General features: G+C 42.8%; 1 protein-coding gene across 2 annotated transcripts in view; it reads left to right on the top strand.

Moving 5' to 3' along the window:
- The first annotated feature begins 6,133 nt into the window (after positions 1-6,133).
- Positions 6,134-20,339, top strand: part of RASEF (RAS and EF-hand domain containing) — a 90,375-nt gene continuing 76,169 nt past the window's right edge. For both annotated transcript variants that reach the window (XM_070459587.1, XM_020892911.2), the window contains exon 1: positions 6,134-6,668. In XM_070459587.1, the coding sequence (XP_070315688.1) occupies positions 6,238-6,668 (431 nt within the window). In that variant the 5' untranslated portion in view covers positions 6,134-6,237. The remainder of the gene's footprint in view (positions 6,669-20,339) is intronic.

Below are 20,339 nucleotides of genomic sequence, written 5' to 3' on the forward strand. Positions count from 1 at the left end.
GCTGACACAGTCTTTGTAAACTTTTCAGAATTCCCTTATGACTTCCTTAGGAATAGGAAGCCTTGAGTAGATACTCATGTGAAAACTGAGAAGGTATTGCAGGCCTATATTTGTTTAGGAGAGTTCCTAAACCTACTAATTGGCCCCTCAGTGGTATGCCATTACTTGGATATCTAGTTCCATCTTAATAGGCTTATCAGATCTTTCTGGGGCAGAGTAACTTTAGAGTTAAGTGAAGCTCTGAGGAAGGGTCTTGCACCCGCAAGGAGTTCTTGCAGGTCGATTACAACAGGCTTCCAACAAAAGCCTCTCCCATTTACTGGGTGAAAAAGAGGTTAAGGGGTAGTGCTCATTCCCTGTTATAGGAAGTTGGGTCTATTTAGGATGTAGTGACAAAGGATAATTTCTCATGACTCATTATGCTTGCCATTGTCTATCATGAGATTTCCCAAAGTATGTTCTCAAGAGCACTAATTCTGTGGCTAGCCAACAGAAATTGAAAAAAAAAAAAAAAAAAACCCAAACCTAAAAGCTTCCATAGTCAATACATTTAGAAAATATTAAACAAGTATAAATGGCATTCTTCATCTTAGAAGGGATATGGTAGGATTCTTTTCCAAATGTATTTGTCTTTTAGAAACGTATTTGATCACAATAGTATCTTTCACTCTTTTGAGAAACATGCTCTAACAAGATTATCTCTGATTTTTAAAATCCTTGAGCAGCCACAAAGCAAGATGATCTTTCTAAAAAGTCGTGCTGATAGCTACAAGCAAGCTCTCCTTACCTACCAATTCACTGACTCTCAAAGGCTGCTCTGTTATCTCCAATTCCTCACTAGCTGTTTCTGGACACTAAAACTGAAAAGAAATGCCTCCTATTTCTTTCTTCTCCTCTCTTTCCCCTAATTCTTAAAAAAAAAAAAAATAGAGACAGATTATATAACCTTTGCCTTCCCCTGAGTATATTGCTAGAAATATTCAAAAGCATTCCTAAGTACCTTGTGAGGTACTTTAAACACTTAAAAATACAAAAGGCAACTCAATAGGGCTCCTTTAGGAATCTTTTTATAAGCTCAAGATGTGAATGATTCCTCAACAAATGGACTAGAAAGTCTAGAAATAAACTCCAACATGTATAGGAATTTAGTATATGCTAAAGGTGGTATTTAAATCCATGAATAAGAGATTGTTAAATAAACAGTGTAGAAATAAACTAGGTAGAAAGTCAGGAAACAATAAAGTTGAACCTACAATTCACACCTGACACAAAATAAATTCCAGATGAATCAGTTTTAGTATGAAAAATAAAACTGTGAAAAAGACTAAAAAGAAAAGGGAAAAGCATTCTGTGGCCTGAGCTGACGTAATACATGCTCAGCAGTGTCCTTGTAAGTGACAGGTCACAATGAAACTATAGAAACTCTGGTAGGAAAAGCAGGATCCAACCCTTCCCCTGAGGCTGAGATATGGTTTGATTTGGCGCAAGAGAAAAAAACTAAAAGGTGTTTGATATTTTCATTTTGTCATGACAATGAGAAGCTATTAAGTTAATCTTATGATCAAGTGTGGCATATCTAGGGGACAGTAGGAACCCTGATGGAGATTAAAGGGAAAGATGTTTGGATATGTAAGGGGCCTGATTGTAGAGGATTTGGGATGCCCAGATGAAGAGATTACTTTGGATTCTCTTTTTATTGGGAGAGCCCCCTCTAAGGGTTGATGAGCTAGGGTGCAGGCTTTCTCAACATCAGGACTACTGATATTTTCGACCAGATTATTTTTTTGTTATGGGTAGCTGAGCCTGTGCATCCTAGGATGTTTAGCAGCATCCCTGGCCCCTACCTACTAGATACTAGCAGGATCTCCCACATTTTGAATTGTGACAACCAAAAATATCTCCAAATATTGCCAAATGTTTCCTGGAGAACAAAATTATCACTAATTCAGAACCACTGAGCCCCAGAATGACAGAATAACTGGCATTTTAGAAGGATTGTCCAGCTGTGTTTGTATTGGGTTGGCCAAAAAGGTCGTTTGGGTTTTTCCATAATATCTTACAAAAACCTGAACAAACATTTTGGTCAACCCAATAGAATGAAGAGAGAGACCAGCAGGACAAGAGCCTGAGAGAATGTATCAGAGGCTGGGCATGGTATATTGTTATAGTAAGGCCCCCGATAAAGTACATCTCCCTGTCCCCATGACCTTGTATAATTTCCTCCTCTAATGACTTAGGGCTTGGCCATGTGACTAGTTTTGATCAATGGAATATCAACAAACATGATACAAGCTGAGGCTTGAAAAGCAGTTGTGCATTGGGATTTAACCCTCTTAAGACACTGCCACCATGTGACAAAGCTGGAGCCAGCCAGCCTCCTGCAGACGTATGTCCAGCTAACAGCCAGCACCAACTTCAGACACATGAATGAGGCACTCGAAGACCATGCAGTCACGGTAAACCTACCAGGCCTACATGATTCTAGGCAGGCCAGCAGAAAAGCCACCTGCACTGGAGCCCTGCTCAAGTTGAGGGCAATAAAATTAGGAACAAATAAAATGGTTGATATTTTAAATCACTAGGTGTTTGTTGTACTATTATGTTGTGAGGGATAACTGTTATAGTAGGTCTGGAATAGATTTGAATCAGTGGAAATGAGACAATGTACACAGACATTTGTAATAATCCATGTTTCTTGATGACTTTTCAATGAAGGGGTTAACTGGAAGGACAGAACAGGACAAAGAATACAAGAATTCAGAATTGAGTGCCAAGATCAGAGTGAGGTAAGGAAGGAAGTTGCATGAGCAGTCTTTAAAAAAAGACTTCTGCCTAAGCAGTAAAAAATATCATTAACTTATCTATTTTGAAAAATACAGATACTTATTCATTGTTAACAGAATAATGATAATATTTCAAACAAATCAACTTAGGTATATTTATAAAGCTTTAAAGTCATTACCAAGCTAGCCATTTCTTAATACAGAAAAAAATATCAACCTTTAGAATAAGCAAGAAAACACATAAACTCAAAATCGGTAACAATCTATATTGAACTAACAATAAAACTCTTTTCAGTGTACTACCATATACTTGTATAGAATTATATTCACTTAGTGATTAGATTGCTAAGGCCAGGGCTTGTAATGGAATGCCTCTCAGGTGGCACTAGTGGTTAAGAATCTGCCTGCCAATGCAGGAGACTTAAGAGATGCAGTTTCAATCCCTGTGTCGGAAAGATCCCCTGTAGGAGGGCATGGCCACCCACTCCAGTATTCTTGCCTGGAGAATCCCATGGACAGAGAAGCCTGGCAGGCTGCAGTCTATAGGGTCGCACAGAATCAGACACGACTGAAGCAATGCATGCACAAGCAATTTACCAGTTAAATTTAAAGATGGCAATTATCAGTGGTAATTGCAGCTTGACAGATGTTGTGAGTTGACTTTATCTACTGTACTCTTCAAGAAGAAACAGTTCCTCTGATGTTTAGCACTTAACTTTCTGTTTAAGAACATCTGCTTGAGGAAGTGTCAGTCAAATCCTCTATTTTTATTATATTGAAAACAGTCAAAGTGATAAGAATAAAGAGAATCCAGAATGAAAAGAAAAGAAAATGAAAAGACAGAGGAACCAGAGATCAAATTGCCAACATCTACTGGATCATCGAAAAAGCAAGAGAATACAGAAAAGCATCTACTTCTGCTTTACTGACTAAGCCAAAGCCTTTGACTATGTGGAATCACAACAAACTGTGGAAAATTCTTCAAAGGATGGGAATACCAGACCACCTGACCTGCCTCCTGAGAAATCTGTATGCAGGTCAAGAAGCAACAGTTAGAACTGCACATGGAACAACACTGGTTCCAAATAGGAAAAGGAGCATGTCAAGGCCGTATATTGTCACCCTGCTTATTTAACTTATATGCAGAGTACATCATGAGAAACACCGGTCTGGAGGAAGCACAAGCTGGAATCAAGATTGCCTGAAGAAATATCAATAACCTCAGATATGCAGATGACACCACCCTTATGGCAGAAAGTGAAGAAGAACTAAAGAGCCTCTTGATGAAAGTGAAAGAGGAGAGTGAAAATGTTGGCTTAAAACTCAGCATTCAGAAAACTAAGATCATGGCATCTGGTCCCATCACTTCATGGCAAATAGATGGGGAAACAGTGACTGACTTTATTTGGGGGGGCTCCAAAATCACTGCAGATGGTGATTGCAGCCATGAAATTAAAAGACACTTGCTCCTTGGAAGAAAAGTTATGACTAACCTAGATAGCATATTAAAAAGCAGAGACATTACTTTATCAACAAAGGTCTGTCTAGTCAAAGCTACGGTTTTTCCAGTAGCTCTCACATCCATGTATGGATGTGAGAGTTGGACTATAAAGAAAGCTGAGCACCAAAGAATTGATGCTTTTGAACTGTGGTGTTGGAGAAGGCTCTTGAGAGTCCCTTGGACTGCAATGAGATCCAACCAGTCCATCCTAAAGGAAATTTAGGATGAATATTCATTGGAAGGACTGATGCTGAAGCTGAAACTCCAATATTTTGGCCACCTGATGTGAAGAACTGACTCATTGGAAAAGACACTGATGCTGGGAAAGATTGAAAGCAGGAGAAGGGGATGATAGAGGATGAGATGGTTATGGCATCACTGACTCAATGGACATGAGTTTGAGTAAACTCCGGGAGTTAGTGAGGGATAGGGAAGCCTGGCATGCTGCAGTCTGTGGGGTTGCAAAGAGTTGGACACAAATGAGTGACTGAACTGAACTGAAAATGAAAAGAAATTAACTACAGAGTCATAACTAAAAGAAGTGAAAGTAAATAAAAGAAAGTCTTAAGAGTGGAGGGACTTTATATGAATAAAGTAAAAATTATCCAAATGCATTTTCACAGGCTGTGAGAATTACTAAAGGAAACATATACATAAGTCATATGACAAAGTGAGGGTCTCAGAAATAAGACAAGATTTTTTAAAAAGGATAAAAATAGATGAATTTTAAAGATCTGATACCCAGGAAGCAGCCAATATCAAAGACACAATAGCACTGTTGAAATAAATGTTTAAGATCAAAGGATAACATACAACTGCCTAATTTCCATAAGAGTTGTTTAAAGAAAAAAAGCTATTAATACCTCAGTCCTTGTTTAAATATTGCTGCTTGAAAGAAAGATTTTGGTTAATTTTCTCTCAGGTTGAGGAGACAAAGACTGAGAAAAATTACTAGGATTTGAGGATCTGGAAGATCTATGTGATTCCCAATGTGCATTAACTAGTTGGACCGACATGCATTAAAGAAAGGCTATGGGACTTCCCTGGTGGCCCCGTGGTTGAGAAGCCGCCTGCTGAGGCACGGGTTCCATGCCTGGTCCAAGAAGATCCCATATGCACAGGGCAACTAAGCCCCCATCCTAGAGCCCGTTCTCCACAAGAGCAGCCAGGGCAATGAGAAACCCCCATCTCCTGTTAAGAAAGCCAGCACACAGCAACGAAGACCCAGCGCAGTCCAAAAAAAAAAAAAAAAAATGTTTTTTAAAAAGAAAGTAAGTAACATCAGAGAACGGGGTCTTCTGGTAAATCTCACACTTTGGTTTGGGATATGCAGATGTTTACCGATTTTCCAGAATCAGAAAATAATAAGATACACATAACGTTAACTAATTTGCAATCCTACCCCTAACTTTCCTTTCCTCTTTCTATCCAGTAGTTAGCTCCTCATACCAGCGCTCGATTTACCCGAGCAAACACTGTTTACGCTAAGGGCCTGGCAACGCTACTGCCTCCCCCCAGTTCCAACTCGGTCCCCCAACTCCAGGAGTCCCAAACCCAGGCTCCAGAGCACTGCACAAGAAAGCGTGGGAACTGGAGCCGGGCGCTCCTCCTCCCTGGCGGGGCGGAGCCGGGCGCCTCCGGGCCAGTGCATGCGGCCGCGCAGGGCTCTCAGTCGCGGCAGGCGCTGCTGAGCGGGCCAAGGGTGGCCAGAGGCGCGCTCGCACCGGCTCTGGGACTGGCAGAGCCGGCCCAGGTCGGCGCGCGAAGCCGCGTCGGAGCACACAGTACCGACCCACTCGGGCGCTTAGCCCCGCCCCGCGGTCCGCGCCAGTGGCCTAACCTGCCCGACTCGCCGAACTCGCCTCAGCTCCCCGCGGCAGCAGGTGGCCCCGGACCTCCCCGCGGTTGCCGCAGCTGAGGTGGGCCACGCGCCCCGGAGCCCTCGCGAGCGGGATGGAGGCGGATGGGGACCTAGAGGAGCTGGCCCGGCTGCGCTCCGTCTTCGCCGCCTGCGACGCGAACCGCTCCGGGCGCCTGGAGCGTGAAGAGTTCCGCGCGTTGTGCGCGGAGTTGCGCGTGCGGCCGGCCGACGCCGAGGCCGTGTTCCAGCGGCTTGACGCCGATCGCGACGGTGCCATCACCTTCCAGGACTTCGCGCGCGGCTTTCGCGGGGCCCGCCGCGGGGGTCCGCCCCGGCGCTGGGGGCCGCGGGAGCCCGCGCCCGCCGCGGCCCGGGTGGGGTCCGACCCCGGGTCCGGCGAGCAGGACGAGGGCAACGAGGTCGCGGCGGCGGCTCTGGCCGCTCCCTGGGACCCGGCGAGCTCCGGCCAGGCTTGGCAGGACTTCCAGAAGCGACTCGGGGACGAGGTCAAGTTCATCCCCAGGTAGAGTGTGGTTTGGAGGGCTGGAGGTGGTGGTGGTGTTTCCTGTCCTTCCCGGGACCCTGCCATCTCTCCCCCTTACCTTCGGAGTGTGCAGACCCCGTGGATCCTCAGGCTCTCCTTTGTCTCCATTTATTGATTCATTTTAACTTTTCCCAGATGAGACCCTTTAAGGAACGAGAATCCGCTCAGCTGCAAAGGGCACTTTGTTAGTTACACAGGCCAGAGTGTAACCCACAGCGTCCGGAGATTCTTCCGGGACACTGGTTTAGGAGTGCTCCCCAAACCTCAGCGACTTGATTATATCGTCTCCTACTCCTGGCATCCAGGCTGCACCCGCAAGGGCAGCCCCGAGCGGTGACCCGGGCCGCTAGCCAATTTGGCATTCTCTATAATAGTTTTTGGTATTTTCTCCTACTACACAGAAAACAAAACCTTGGCGTGCATTTATTTTGCTGCACACAAATATTCATCTCTGCTGCGTGCTGAGCATTTTACAAGTTCATTCGTTTAATATTCAGAATAACTTTGGGTGTGGACTTTCTTATCTTTGATTGATGGAGCAATTTCAACCTAAAGACGTTAAGGGACTTGTCCAGTTGCTGAAAGAGCAGTATTTGATCCCGGATGTTGTGAACTGAAAAACTCTCACTTTTTATACCACAGAATAAAATGATACAATCACACAATAAGCTCCTCTTGTGGCTCTGACAGAAACAGCACAGGATCAAGTTACTTTTCAGGCAAAAGGGGGATGCCTGCAGATTCAGGACTTGGTGGGGAAGATACTCAGGTTTTATTGAGATTAATTTGCGTCCGTCTCTGCTTGGAGTCATTCTGTGTCTTGAGCCATTCTCACATCTTCCTCAGGCGCTACAAACATCTTACTACTATAAAATGTTTTTCTGCTTTCTGGATTTTCACTGAAATTGTATGGGTCTCTGGCTGTCATTGTTGGGAAGATCTGAAAGGCATCATTTTGGTTGGCAGTTCACATATCTGAGAAGAAGATTGAGAAAAGGAAATAGCCCTGGAAGGCAGCAGTGACCTGGCTCACCCCTTCACGGTTTACACCTGCCGGGCTCAGAGTTCTCACTTCCTCCCCCGCCCAGCTCCTTCTCCCTCCAGTTTGAAAAGTTCAGGCTATACTGGGCATGGAAAGTGACTCACTGCAGTATAAGAGGGATTGTGTAGAGAAAGTGGGTGTGATACCCATCTTTCATATTATGTACAAATGAGTGAAAATGCAGTGTCTCCATTCAGGGAAGTTAAAAAAAAAACTTTGAATATAAAAAAATATATATATACTTTGAATCAGCTTCCATCTGTAACTTGGTTTGGGTCCAGCTAGGTTAAAAAAGGTAACAATATTAAGAGTAAGAAAAGGTACATCCACACCATATTTTATACACACACATGCACACGCACACACCAAACTACTTTTCAGAGTTGTCAAGTCTCAGCAGCAGATATTTGACTCAGCCTCTAAATGATCAAAATTATCTTGTTAAGGTCAGCATACAACCAGGACTTAATATTATTGGTGGCATTATTCTTATCACAGTGCCTTTCCAATTCTTGAGAACCTATTAAATTTAATGGCACCAGTGTCACCTGATAGCCTTGTGTCCTAAGCCCCACCCCCGCCTTCTGTGAGATTAACAAGTACAATATTTGCCTTCCTGTACTTGTTGAAGAACTAAACTGGGTCGCTTCATCTGATTGTTTCTATGGCAGCCATTAGCTGTTTGGTTAAATTGGGTTCCTTCTATTCCACTTCCTCACATAGCTATTCACCTTCTCTTTCTCCCATCCAAACTTGATAAAAATCTATTGTTATTGACAATGCCATTGTCATTATTTTAGCCAAATTAATTCTGCAAACATTATTGAGTGCCTCCTTTGTGCCAACCACTGTCTTAGGTACTGTCCTAGGTCCTTGGAGGCAAAGAGCAGGAGACTGTGGTTCATGCCCTCAGGAAGTTCATAGTGTGAGTAAAATGTTTCTCAAAAATTTCCTTAGAGGGCATGTAAAAGCGGAAAAATTATTTGCAGGAAACTCCACGTATTGTGGGCTTCCCCGGTGGCTCAGTGGTTAAGAATCCGTCTGCAGCGTAGGACTTGCACACGACGGGGGGTGGATCCCTGGGTCGGGAATATCCCCTGGAGGAGGGCATGGCAACCACTCAAGTATAACTGCCTGGAGAATCCCGTGGACAGAGGAGCCTGGTGGGCTACAGTCCAAAGGGTTGCAAAGAGTCAGACGTGACTGAAGCGACTTAGCACGCTACGAATTGTGGGCATAGCCCAATAGACTGCCAGCAAGCAGGAACTTTCTTTGAAGTTTTTAATTTTTATCTCAAAAGAGAAGTCATGTATTTGTTCATTTTACTTTATAATATCTTGGGACATAAAACATTATATTTTCTTCCAGAGAAAAAACTGTCTCTGGGAAGGTGTGCCATTTCGCCTGGTGCTTTAATTTCCCTCCTGGCACTCCATCTTCCTCCGGATGGTACCCTGTCCCATGCCTGTCTTTGGGGAGTATTATGTACAATTTGAGGAGAACAGATATCAGATATAGGGATGTTTGGTTCCTATAGAGACAAAACTGTGAGTGATTGGTTTGGTTCCTATAGAGGCAAAACAGGTGGTGGTGATTTCCGTTTCAAAGATCATTCAAGTTCTTAGCTCAAAATGTTAAGCAAATTTGGGTTAAACTCCTCAGTCACTGATAATTGTGATATTAGAGAAAAATAATTTGTACTGTGAAAGAATAGAAATAGTCTCTGGGATATGTGTTAATACCCTCATCAGTTGGTTTTCTCTTAGAAACCTGAGGGAGTCCTTGTCTTGAAGGCTGGGGAAGGAAGCATCCTGCGTAGCCACGTGACCTGTTAACCTGAGATGGACATATGTCAATGGTCCAGAGGGTCGGGATGGGCCATTGCCACTTCCTGGTAAGCTGGAAGAAGGTCAGCCGGCAGGTGAAACCAGAATGGGCAGGGCAGTGTAGTTATGTAAGATAATTCCAGAAGGAGAATTGCATCAGGCCAAGAGAAATTCATGAAGTGGGGAGAGAATGTCTGGGGAGAAATAGAGAGCAGACTTGTAACAACTTAGTGGAGCCAATTTCTGGGGCCACAGGCATTATCTTGGTGAAAGGAAGATTTTTACACAGTGGGTACTCCATAAATATTTGTTCAGTGTTCTTTGATTCCTTGCTTCATAGCCTGAGAATGCAGTTAGTTCATACTGTATGCATTCTCTTCATTTCTTTTGTTGGTTCCCTCCCTGTATTTGCAAGTTCCTGATGAGAGCTCATATGTCCCGAGATTGGCAAGGGGAGACGGATACAAGGTGCGTGCGTGCGTGCGTGAGTGCGTGCATGCGTTGACCATTTGACCGAGGAGGGGGCATGGCAGGAATTCATCTCTCTTGTCTAGTCAGAGCCAGAACTTTTCAGTGTTGTTAGTTCCACCTGTAGAAAGTTTGAGTGTCATTTGTGGACTGATTAACTTTAATAATTTAGAACCCCACATTCTCATAAACAGAAGCACAAGGGTCCAGCTGGCACCAGAACCACGATGGACTTGTGAACGCACGAGTTTCGCCACGGTGTTTAGAGCAGACCCAGAGTGGGTGCCTCTGGTGTAATAGGGTTTTGCACAGCTGACGACCTGCCAGACAGGGTTAGGCTGGGATTTGTTCAGGCACCAAAATTAGACCCACGTGGTCAGTTGTTTCACATGGTCTGTGCCCTTTCTATGTGCACAGTGTTGAAGAAGTCTTTTGTTGAATGATTTAGAAACAAGAAATTTAGTTGAGAAGAACCAAAACTACCCACATGCGAACTGTTACTTGGATCATCAAAACAGTTTGCTTCAGCATGTCTGTATAACTATGAGGATGACAACTAAAATGGAGTGGAAATACAACAGCTGACGCCAATCCCATTTAACTTGTAGGACGAAGCTACAGCCGGCAGAGGCATACTTTCCTTTCCATTCCCCTTTCTTGGGGTCCACTTTAGGGCTCTGATCATCTTCTTTTGTAACAGTGCAGTTGCTTCCTAAGCCCACTTCACCGCTTCATGATATGGTGCTTGGCAAGATGGAAATGGGAGAGGAGAGGAGAGAGGGATGCCCAGAGAGGTAAACCCAGGGAGAGGGCTGGAGACCCAGCGTGAGGAGGGCAGGGTGACTGGAGGCAGGAGACCAGCAGACAGATGGAGAGACAGTTATTGATTAGATTGATTAGATGACTGATTAGAGAGTGCCTCAGTTTCCCCTCTCTTCCCATTCAGTGTGCTTCTGGCCCTGAGTCAGCTTGAGGTGCGAGAGTTAAATTAGCTCTTCTCTGCTTGAGCGCAGCTCTTAAAAGTATCTTCCATATGTGAGCATCTGGTGCTTTGGATGGTGTTTGTAGTATTTAAAGATAAACATATTTGTCACTCATGTGACCAATCATGTCTGGTGTTCATCCAGAAGTAAAGATTTGCTCTAGCCTTGAGGTACCAGAGTGGGTTGGACCTCAGTCCTGGAAGATGTTCAGAGATGTTTTTGACTGTGTGTGATGCTTACCTTTGGCACTAACTTTGGGGCCTGTCAGTGCTAGCCACAAGCTTTCCAGAGGTTTTCTGACTTTTCTTCATTCAGAACTGGGAGAGTGTGTGTGTGTGTGTGTGTGTGTGTGTGTGTGTTAGTGTTGTTTCTGTTTAGACACTAAGTCATATCTGACTCTTCTGCGACCCCATGGTCTGTAGCCCTGCCAGGCTCCTCTCTGTCCAAGGGGTTTCCCAGGCAAGAATACTGGGGTGAGTTTTCATTTCCTTCTCCAGGGGTCTTCCCAACTCAGGGATCAAACTTGCATCTCCTGCATTGGCAGGCAGATTCCTTACCACTGAGACACCTGGGAAGCCCGTGTGTGTGTGTGTGTGTGTATAATACATATATTTTATATATTTTATGTGCCTGTATGTCTCTATATAGATTATATATGTCTTTATTTCTAACTGTTGCTTGTCTGTTGCTTTTTGTTTTTTTCTTTTCACAATTATCTGTGTTATTACCCTACTGCTGAGTGGGAGAAACCTGTCTGTTAAAACCACAGCCCTTCATTGAACCTTCCAAACCTTACTCCTGGGCCCAGGAGGTATCTCTGTGTGGCTTACCTTTTATGATCTCTGCTTGCTGGTGGTGGCCCCTTCTGGTTCTGATATTGGAATTTCATCTCAGGGTAGTTTCTTTTGGCCTCCTGGCCCCAGAAAGGTATTCTGGCCTTCCCAGCCTTAGAGGACTGCCAGCTTTGGCCGTATGGACAGGGGGCTGCCCTGAACCTCAGATCTCACTGACTGTTCAAAGCACTGCTGTCAGGTTTTGAGGAGAGATTGTTTGCTCTGCCCTTATGGTGTAGGTACCAAGTAAAATGCCTGAGATGGGATGCCATTGGAAGACTACTCTCCAAGAACTACAGACTCTCTCTAGCTTGTCTTTTGGCCTGAATTTTTCATTTACTCCTCTCCTAAATCATTGTTGAAATTCAGTCGTGCTAATCCTATCACTTTGAGTGTGTAAAACCTGTTTCTGGATTTCTTCCCAGGTTATATGATTTGATTTTATTTGTAAAACAGAAGTAGCCAAATTTGGCTAATCTTCCTGGAATGGAAGCAAAGAGGCCGATGGCAGTGCCTTTAGATGATGGTGAGGTTAGGATGCCAAGGTGATTCCGATGTCTGCATTTTTCTCCTAAGAGGATATACACAGATACTTTCTTGCTTCCCGTATAGCTTGTTAAAGCTTAGTTGTACCTGACTGCAGTCTATTGTTGGAGGGAAGAAATGGGAAGAGACGATTTATTGTGGGTATTCGGGCTGCTCCTATCTAACTCTCTTTGTCTCATATCAGGTTTTAAAATGGGAAGTAAACACTGTTTCCCAGAGGAAAGTTGTAATGTCGGAATGACATGTATGATTTGTTTGATATTAGTTCCTCAAAAAAAAAGTTTCATTGCTTCAACTGGTAAATATGTGGGGTCTTCCAAATTATAATTGCATCTGTCAGAGTAATTATAAAAAGAGAAAGGTGAATTTTAACTCCTGAGGCCTTCGTCTATATGCCTTATAAAAGCAAGACATATAGATGCAGTAGCTCAGGCATGTTTCTTTCATTCTTTCTCTAATTCCCCCAGTATTCATGTGCTTGCCAGTGTCCCAGGCACTAGAGAGACTCCCTTGCAGACCTGACCCTGACCTTCAAGGAGCTTATTGTCTCACCTTTTTGAATACCTAGGAGTTTCTGACACCCAAAGGAGCTGAGATGCAGTATAATAAATGCAGAAAAATGCCTCCAGGCACATCTCCAAAATTAGACATTTCATGGCAAGAGTGTTTCTCAGATTGGGGGACCTTTGGGTCTTTACATGTGTGCTTGGGAATCTTAGAAGACTAAACAGATTTGTTTTCATTTTATGTTATCATTATCTGATAATATAAAACAAATTAATTTGAGCAGATTTGGAATCACCTAGATGACTGTGACGTGACAGATTTGACTGTTTCAGAACCTGCCTCTGTGGCGTTTAGGGTTGTGTGGCATCCACAGCACTCTGTTCCTTGTCTTGGGCTGGTGAGGAAGGCACAGCTGTGGGCCTAGTGTAGATGACGTGTCCATGTAAATTGAAAGTGACCAGCAACACAGCATGTTGGGTTGTCTGAGTTCTCAGTCAAAAAGTGATTGGGGAACAGGGTTTTGATCCTGTGGGTGTGGCTGGAGAGTGCAGCACACAGGCTTCTGGGGCCATGATGCTAGTGGCTTTGGGGCTGTGGTTTCAGTAGCGGAGTGTCCCTTGTCAGATTAAATAAATGTTGCTCATTCTTACTCCCTTGATTTTCCAAACATGTGTTGGTCATATAGATGCTTGGGAGCTGTAAGGATAAGGAGTTTATATCTGGTTTATGTTTGTTCATAGTTAAGTAACATGATATAAACAACATTTATGTCACCTCTAGAATCCATAGGAGACATTTTCTTTAGTAAGGCCTACATGTTTATCAAGTGGCAGAAATACTGTTCCAAAAGGACTTGAAATCCTCAAGAACTTTATAAGATGGAAAACATTGGCCTGGTTTTCATTGCATATCAATCTTGTGCATCATTTAAATTGAAGGCGTAATACAAACCAGCAATCCCACTGCTGGGCATTCCCCCCTATGGAAACCAGAATTGAAAGAGGCACGTGTACCCCAGTGTTCATCGCAGCACTGTTTACAATAGCCAGGGCATGGAAGCAACTTAGATGTACATCAGCAGATGAATGGATAAGAAAGCTGTAGTACCTATACACAATGGAATATTACTCAGCCATTAGAAAGAATGCATTTGAATCAGTTCCAATGAGGTGGATGAAACTGGAGCCTATTATACAGAGTGAAGTAAGTCAGAAAGAAAAATACCAATACAGTATACTCACACATATATATGAAATTTAGAAAGATGGTAACAATAACCCTATATGCGAGACAGAAAAAGAGACACAGATGTAAAGAACAGACTTTTGGACTCTGTGGGAGAAGGCGGGGGTGGGATGATTTGAGAGAATAGCATTGAAACGTGTATATTATCATATGTGAAATAGATCGCCAGGTCAGGTTTGATGCATGAGACAGGGTGCTCAGGGCTGGTGCACTGGGATGACTCTGAGGGATGGGATGAGGGGGGAGGTGGGAGGGGGGTTCAGGATGGGGAGCACATGTACACCCATGGCTGATTCATGTCAGTGTATGGCAAAAACCACTACAATATTGTAATTAGCCTCCAATTAAAATTAATTAATTAATTAAAAAATAATAAATTGAAGGCATAATATCAGTACTGTGGAAGAAATTCAGCTTAAATTGCTCTCAGTCTTAAGGATCATTTTTGTTATTTGCCCAAAGAAGAAACTCTTCTTGCCTTTTTCCTATGTCGTTCATTCACTGTTTCATTTAAAACACTTTTGTAATCCATGTGTGCCTGGGACTGCACTGGAAACTGGGTGCTTTAAAATTGTATCCAGTCAAAAAATCAAAGTTTCTTGGCCAGTTGCTCTCTCTCCAGAGGTGATGGCACCAGGGAATGTAATGAAGAGGGAAAATCACAAAGTCTGGGTCCAGCTCTCAGTGGGAGTCAGGAAACAAGCAGATGAACCAAGTTCAGGAAGTTTATTCTTCTCTTTAGTAGAGCAGTTATCTTGTGTGATAGTGTTACAGTTCCAACAAGAGAGACTCTCGGCTCTGATCAGATTATCTCCTCAATCCCTCTGGTGGACTGTGACTGATGTAATGGACTGGGAGCTCATAGACACCAAGGCCTCCGGAGTTAGGCAGGTAACATTGCCCCGGTGGAATGAAGTTGGGGACGAGTACCCACCTCTGCATCATCTGCTAGGAGTATAGACACACATGCTGCCATGCAGGAGATAGGCCTGGTGTTGTCACTGATGCCAACTTACAAAGGATGGTAAGATATCCAGAGTTCATGTAGGAATTTCCAGTTTTGTGTTCTCTGTGAAGGATAGAGCACAAAAGTGGGAAAGATACTTTTCCTAGTTTGCAGCCCCTGTTTCCTATCTGAGAACGTGCACTGGTAAGTTCAAGTGTCAGATGTCATCTTTGCTTTGAAGGTCACGTTGACGTGAACATGTGGTTCCACGGCACTCTAACTTAGAACCTTAGCCACGCTACTTCTTCCCTGTCCAAGTTTGTGGGATAGTGTTTTGACCCAAAGGTAGCCTATCTTTACTCTCTTTTTTGCTCTTGCATGTTCTTGTACTTTCCTGAGTTACCAGGTTCAGGCTCATCAGATGCTACTGTACAGTATTTTCTATCTCCCGGTTATGCTGCTCTGTAAGTGTGTCCCTGGGGGAGGAGGGCTTAGCTCTGAGAGCACTGAGATGTCCAAAACACCTTTTACCCTGATATCTTTCCTTTTCGTCATTTGAAGCTGAAAGTATTTGTCACAAATTTAAGACGTGAAAAAATGTCAATTGGCATAGAGTAAAAATAAGGGAATTTAGTGATAAGAGGTTTTATTTTCTGGTAACACAGTGGCATTTCCTTTCATTATTGGAATATTTTGTCCTTCAGTCAAAAAAGATTTTTGTGAGGATGAAAAAGTGCTCATCACTAATCATCAGAGAAATGCAGATCAAAACTTCAATAGATCATGTTGATGTTTGGTAGAAACCATCACAGTACTGTAAAGTAATTATCCATCAATTAAAAATAAATAATTTTTTTAATTGTAATGGAATATTGCCACTTATTGGCTGTTATCAAAAAAACAAAATTATAAGTGCTAGTGAGAATGTAGAGAAATCGTGACCCTTGTATATTGTTGGTGGGAATGTAAATTGGTGGAGCCACTATGGAAAATGGTATGAAGGTTCCTCAGAAAAGTACAAATAGAACTGCCATATGATCCAGCAATCTCATTTCTGAGTGTATATCCAAAAAAATTGAAATCAGGATCTTGACGAGATTATCTGCACTCGTATGATCACTGCAGCACTAGTAACAATAGCCAGCAGGTGCAAATAGCTCACATACTCATTGACAGATGAATGAATAAAGAAAATGTGGTGTATACTTACAATGGAAAATTATTCAGCTATACAAAAAGAAGGAATTTCTGCAGTATGTGATAACCCAGATGGACCTGAGGACACTATGCTGAGTGAAGTAAGCCAGTCACAGAAGGACAAATAATGTACAGTTCCACTTATCTGAGGCATCTAAAGTAGACAACTTTTAGAAAGTGGAATGGTGATTGCCAGGGGCTGGGGGATCAGGAAATGAAGAATTGCCGTTCAGGGGGTTATGGAACTTCAGTCCTTCAACATGGAAAAGGCTCTATGGATCTGCATGAAAATAGGCATGTAGGCAACAACACTGTACACTTCAAAGTTGGTGAAGAACGTAGATTTATGTTATATGCTTCTTAACCACAAGAAAAGCAAACATGTAGAAGGTAAAACTTCTTTTTTTACAGAGGCAAGAGATCTGGATAGTTAGAGAGGCTCTATGTCTCATATCTACTTGGATCAGTCCCGAATATAGGCTCCCTCAGGGTTGCCCCTTAAATGTACTCACACCTGTCATTTTTAGGTAATCGAGCAGAAACATTTGTGATAATGACACATTCTGAGTGCTCCTTCCCACCACATACTGAAAGCAACCACTCTCTTCAATTTTAGTTTTGGGGGACATTTTATGGGAATGTTTAGCCATGATACCCCCTCGTGAGCATTACAATTATGGAGCATGCTCAAGCGGCCATTTTCTTATAATGGTGCCTCTAACCTAGAGTGTTTTTTTTTTTTTTTTAATGTCTGGTTAGAAAACAAACAAGCACGAATCAGTTCTTTATTCTGAATCCAGGTGCAGTGGTGGAAGTCTCACCTGCTGTAAGCCTCCTGTGACTGCCTGGTCCCAAAGTGGAGGAGTGGTGGGAGGTTGTGGCAGGAGGTGCCGGCCTGTTGCCCATCTCCTTGGGCGTGATGGCTGTGGTTTTATCTCCTGGTGTGACCTCATACTTCTTGCTCCCGTAGAACAGAGTGACATTCTGCCCTGGCTGAGGTGGAAGAATTCTTAAGGAGTCAACCAACATTTGCTTAAAAACTCCATGTTTTTATGATTCAGCAATCCCACTGCTGGGCATACACACCGAGGAAACCAGAATTGAAAGAGACACATGTACCCTAGTGTTCATCACAGTACTGTTTACAATAGCCAGGACATGGAAGCAACCTAGATGCCCATCGGCAGACGAATGGATAAGAAAGTTGTGATACATATACACAGTGGAATATTACTCAGATATTAAAATGAATGCATTTGAATCAATTCTAATGAGGTGGATGAAACTGGAGCCTATTATACAGAGTGAAGTAAGTCAGAAAGAAAAACACCAATACAGTATACTAATGCATATATATGGAATTTAGAAAGATGGTAACAACGACCCTATATGCGAGACAGGAAAAGAGACACAGATATAAAGAACAGACTTTTGCACTCTATGGGAGAAGACAAGGGTGGGATGATTTGATAGAATAGCATTGAAACACATGTTACCATATGTGACATAGGTGACCAGTCCAAGTTCTATGCATGAAACGGGGCACTCAAAGCCGGTGCTCTGGGATGGCCCAGAAGGATGGGATAAGGAAGGAGGTGGGAGGGGGGTTCAGGATGGTGGACACATGTACACCTGAGGCTGATTCTTGTCAATGCATAGCAAAACTTACCACAATATTGTAAAGTAATTAGCCTCCAATTAAATAAATTAATTAAAAAAATACAGATTCCTGGATCTCCTCTCAGACTTGACAATATAAATATCTAAAGACAAAAAAAAGAAAGAAAACCCATGTTTTAAGACATTCGTATGCCATGTTTTGTAACGGACTTGCCATAAACTAGTGTTCATGTTTGTGATGCAGATATGTTTTCTTTTCCTCCTTGGCAATCTGTTGGCATGGCATGTACTTCAGTCTGGCAGATATAGTTAGGTTGGGGATGTTAATGAATGAAGTATAGTCACACATTTCTGCTCTAATACAGTATCTGTATTTCAGAAGAACCTGATGCTTTGCAAACACACAAAGGATGTATGAGGGAAAAAATAGGGATGGGGCCAATCTCTCCGTATCTATATAGATTTGCATCCATAAAACTCAAAAAAATAAAATAATAGCACAATTTTAAAAAAGTCACATTAGATGCCTAGTAGAAACATGCAACAGTACAGAATATCAGTACAGAAAAACTGTTAATGTTTTAAACAATGAAAGTATAGCATTTTGCAGTTTATTTTTTAAGGTGAAGGTAGCATGAGTTGTGGTTGCTGAGTTACGGGGACAAGAAAAAATGCAGAAAACATGTGGACAGTTTGTGCCAAGAAGACCCCAGGGAGTGGGCATCGTGTCTAACACCATATCCACTTGCAGCCAGCTGCCTTCAGCTGCAGTAATGGGCTTGCATTGGGTGGCTGTTACCTGGGCGCAGAGCATTGACATGCTGGGAAGTGCAACTTCCAGTTCTGCATCATTCACCTACTAATGTAGGGGAAAACTAATTGATGCTGTAGGAACATGCACTGTGCCTGAGCAGTCCTAGTCGTGAGTACAAATTCATGGGAGACTAAAGCAAGGCACCAAGTCGAAAATGGGGGTTAGATTGATTCTGTGTGTATGAGTCCAGAGGTTTTACATTTGTCTAAAAGGATATGGACTGAGCAACTAAACTGAACTGCACTGAAAAGGATAATGCATTGACTGTCTGCCGAAAGGTTACAGTGAATAAGCTGTCTTCAGGTGAATAGATATCAGTCCACAAAAGTCCACAGATCTATTAGATAGGCTGTTACAATCCTAATGAACCCTGATGAGAATTATTATAATATTATGTTGTAGGTGAGCATTTGGATCATTAAAAAGTGACCTATTCTGTTGAGTAATATTTAAAATTAAGGTTCTTATTCAACAACTGAATAATAATTCAGTTCTTATTGAATTCAATTTTGATTCAACTGTTTTAAGCAATGCTAGCATATATTCACTGTGAAGCTGGTACATTTGTTTATGTGATTAACCCCAAATAAGCCACTGTGTTAGTAGGCTTCACCAAAGGAATAGAGCCAACAAGATGTAGGGGCTAGGGAACAGTATGGGGAGTGTGGGGGGAGCAAGGGGGGCAGGGCTGGACTTGTTTTGAGGAATTGGCTCACACCATTGTGGAGGCTGGCAGGTCTATAATCTGCAGGGTAGATCAGCAGACGGGAGACCTAGAGACGAGGTGACACAACAGCCCAAGGCAGTGGGCTGGCAGAATTAACTTCCTTGGGGGTACTCAGTCTTCATTTAAAGGTCTTCAACTCATTAGATGAAGCCTGCCCACATTCTGGAGGGTAATCTATTGTACTCAAAGTCTTAACAGATTGAAATGTTAATCTCATGTACAAAACACCTTCATGAAGCAATTATCCTTCAATTAAAAATAAATTTAATTTAAAAAGGACCTTCATAGCAACATCCAGACATGTATAACCAAGTATTTAAGCACTGCAGCCTAGCCAAGTTGCCACATAAAATTAATCATTGTAGCTACTAAAAAAAGTTCTCCGGATACTGTTTTTGAGATCCACTGTTTTATGGGAATCACCTCTGGAGAGATCAGAGAGCCTTTTTTATTGCTTCCAACTTATAAAATGTGCGAAATTTTCAAATATTTGTTTAAATCTGAAAAAAATCCCACATACATTATATTCCCCTCGTACTGTTTCCAAATGCCTAAACACTTCCAATTTTCTGAGGCAGCTTTAAAATTTATTACCATTTTTCTATCTGCCAAGGAAAGGCTTTGCCTCCTTGTGTTCATGGCTCCAAGATGACCCCCTGGGAGAAGAGGGCTTATTCACCCTGGTGTCTACCCCTCCATGCTCACCCTCCAGTCTCACTCATTAAAATGTCCGTAACCTCATTGAGCCTCTCATGGAAGACACATCTTGAATTTAAGCAGCCTCAGTCGTCTGGCAAGACGCAGCAGCACTTAGCATTGCTACACTTCCCCAGGCAGATGAACTGCCTGCTCCCTTCCTTTATTCCCTGCCCTCCTCCCTCCCTTCTGCATAAGCT

This window comes from Odocoileus virginianus, chromosome 31, assembly GCF_023699985.2.
Source record: "Odocoileus virginianus isolate 20LAN1187 ecotype Illinois chromosome 31, Ovbor_1.2, whole genome shotgun sequence".
NCBI lineage: Eukaryota > Metazoa > Chordata > Mammalia > Artiodactyla > Cervidae > Odocoileus > Odocoileus virginianus.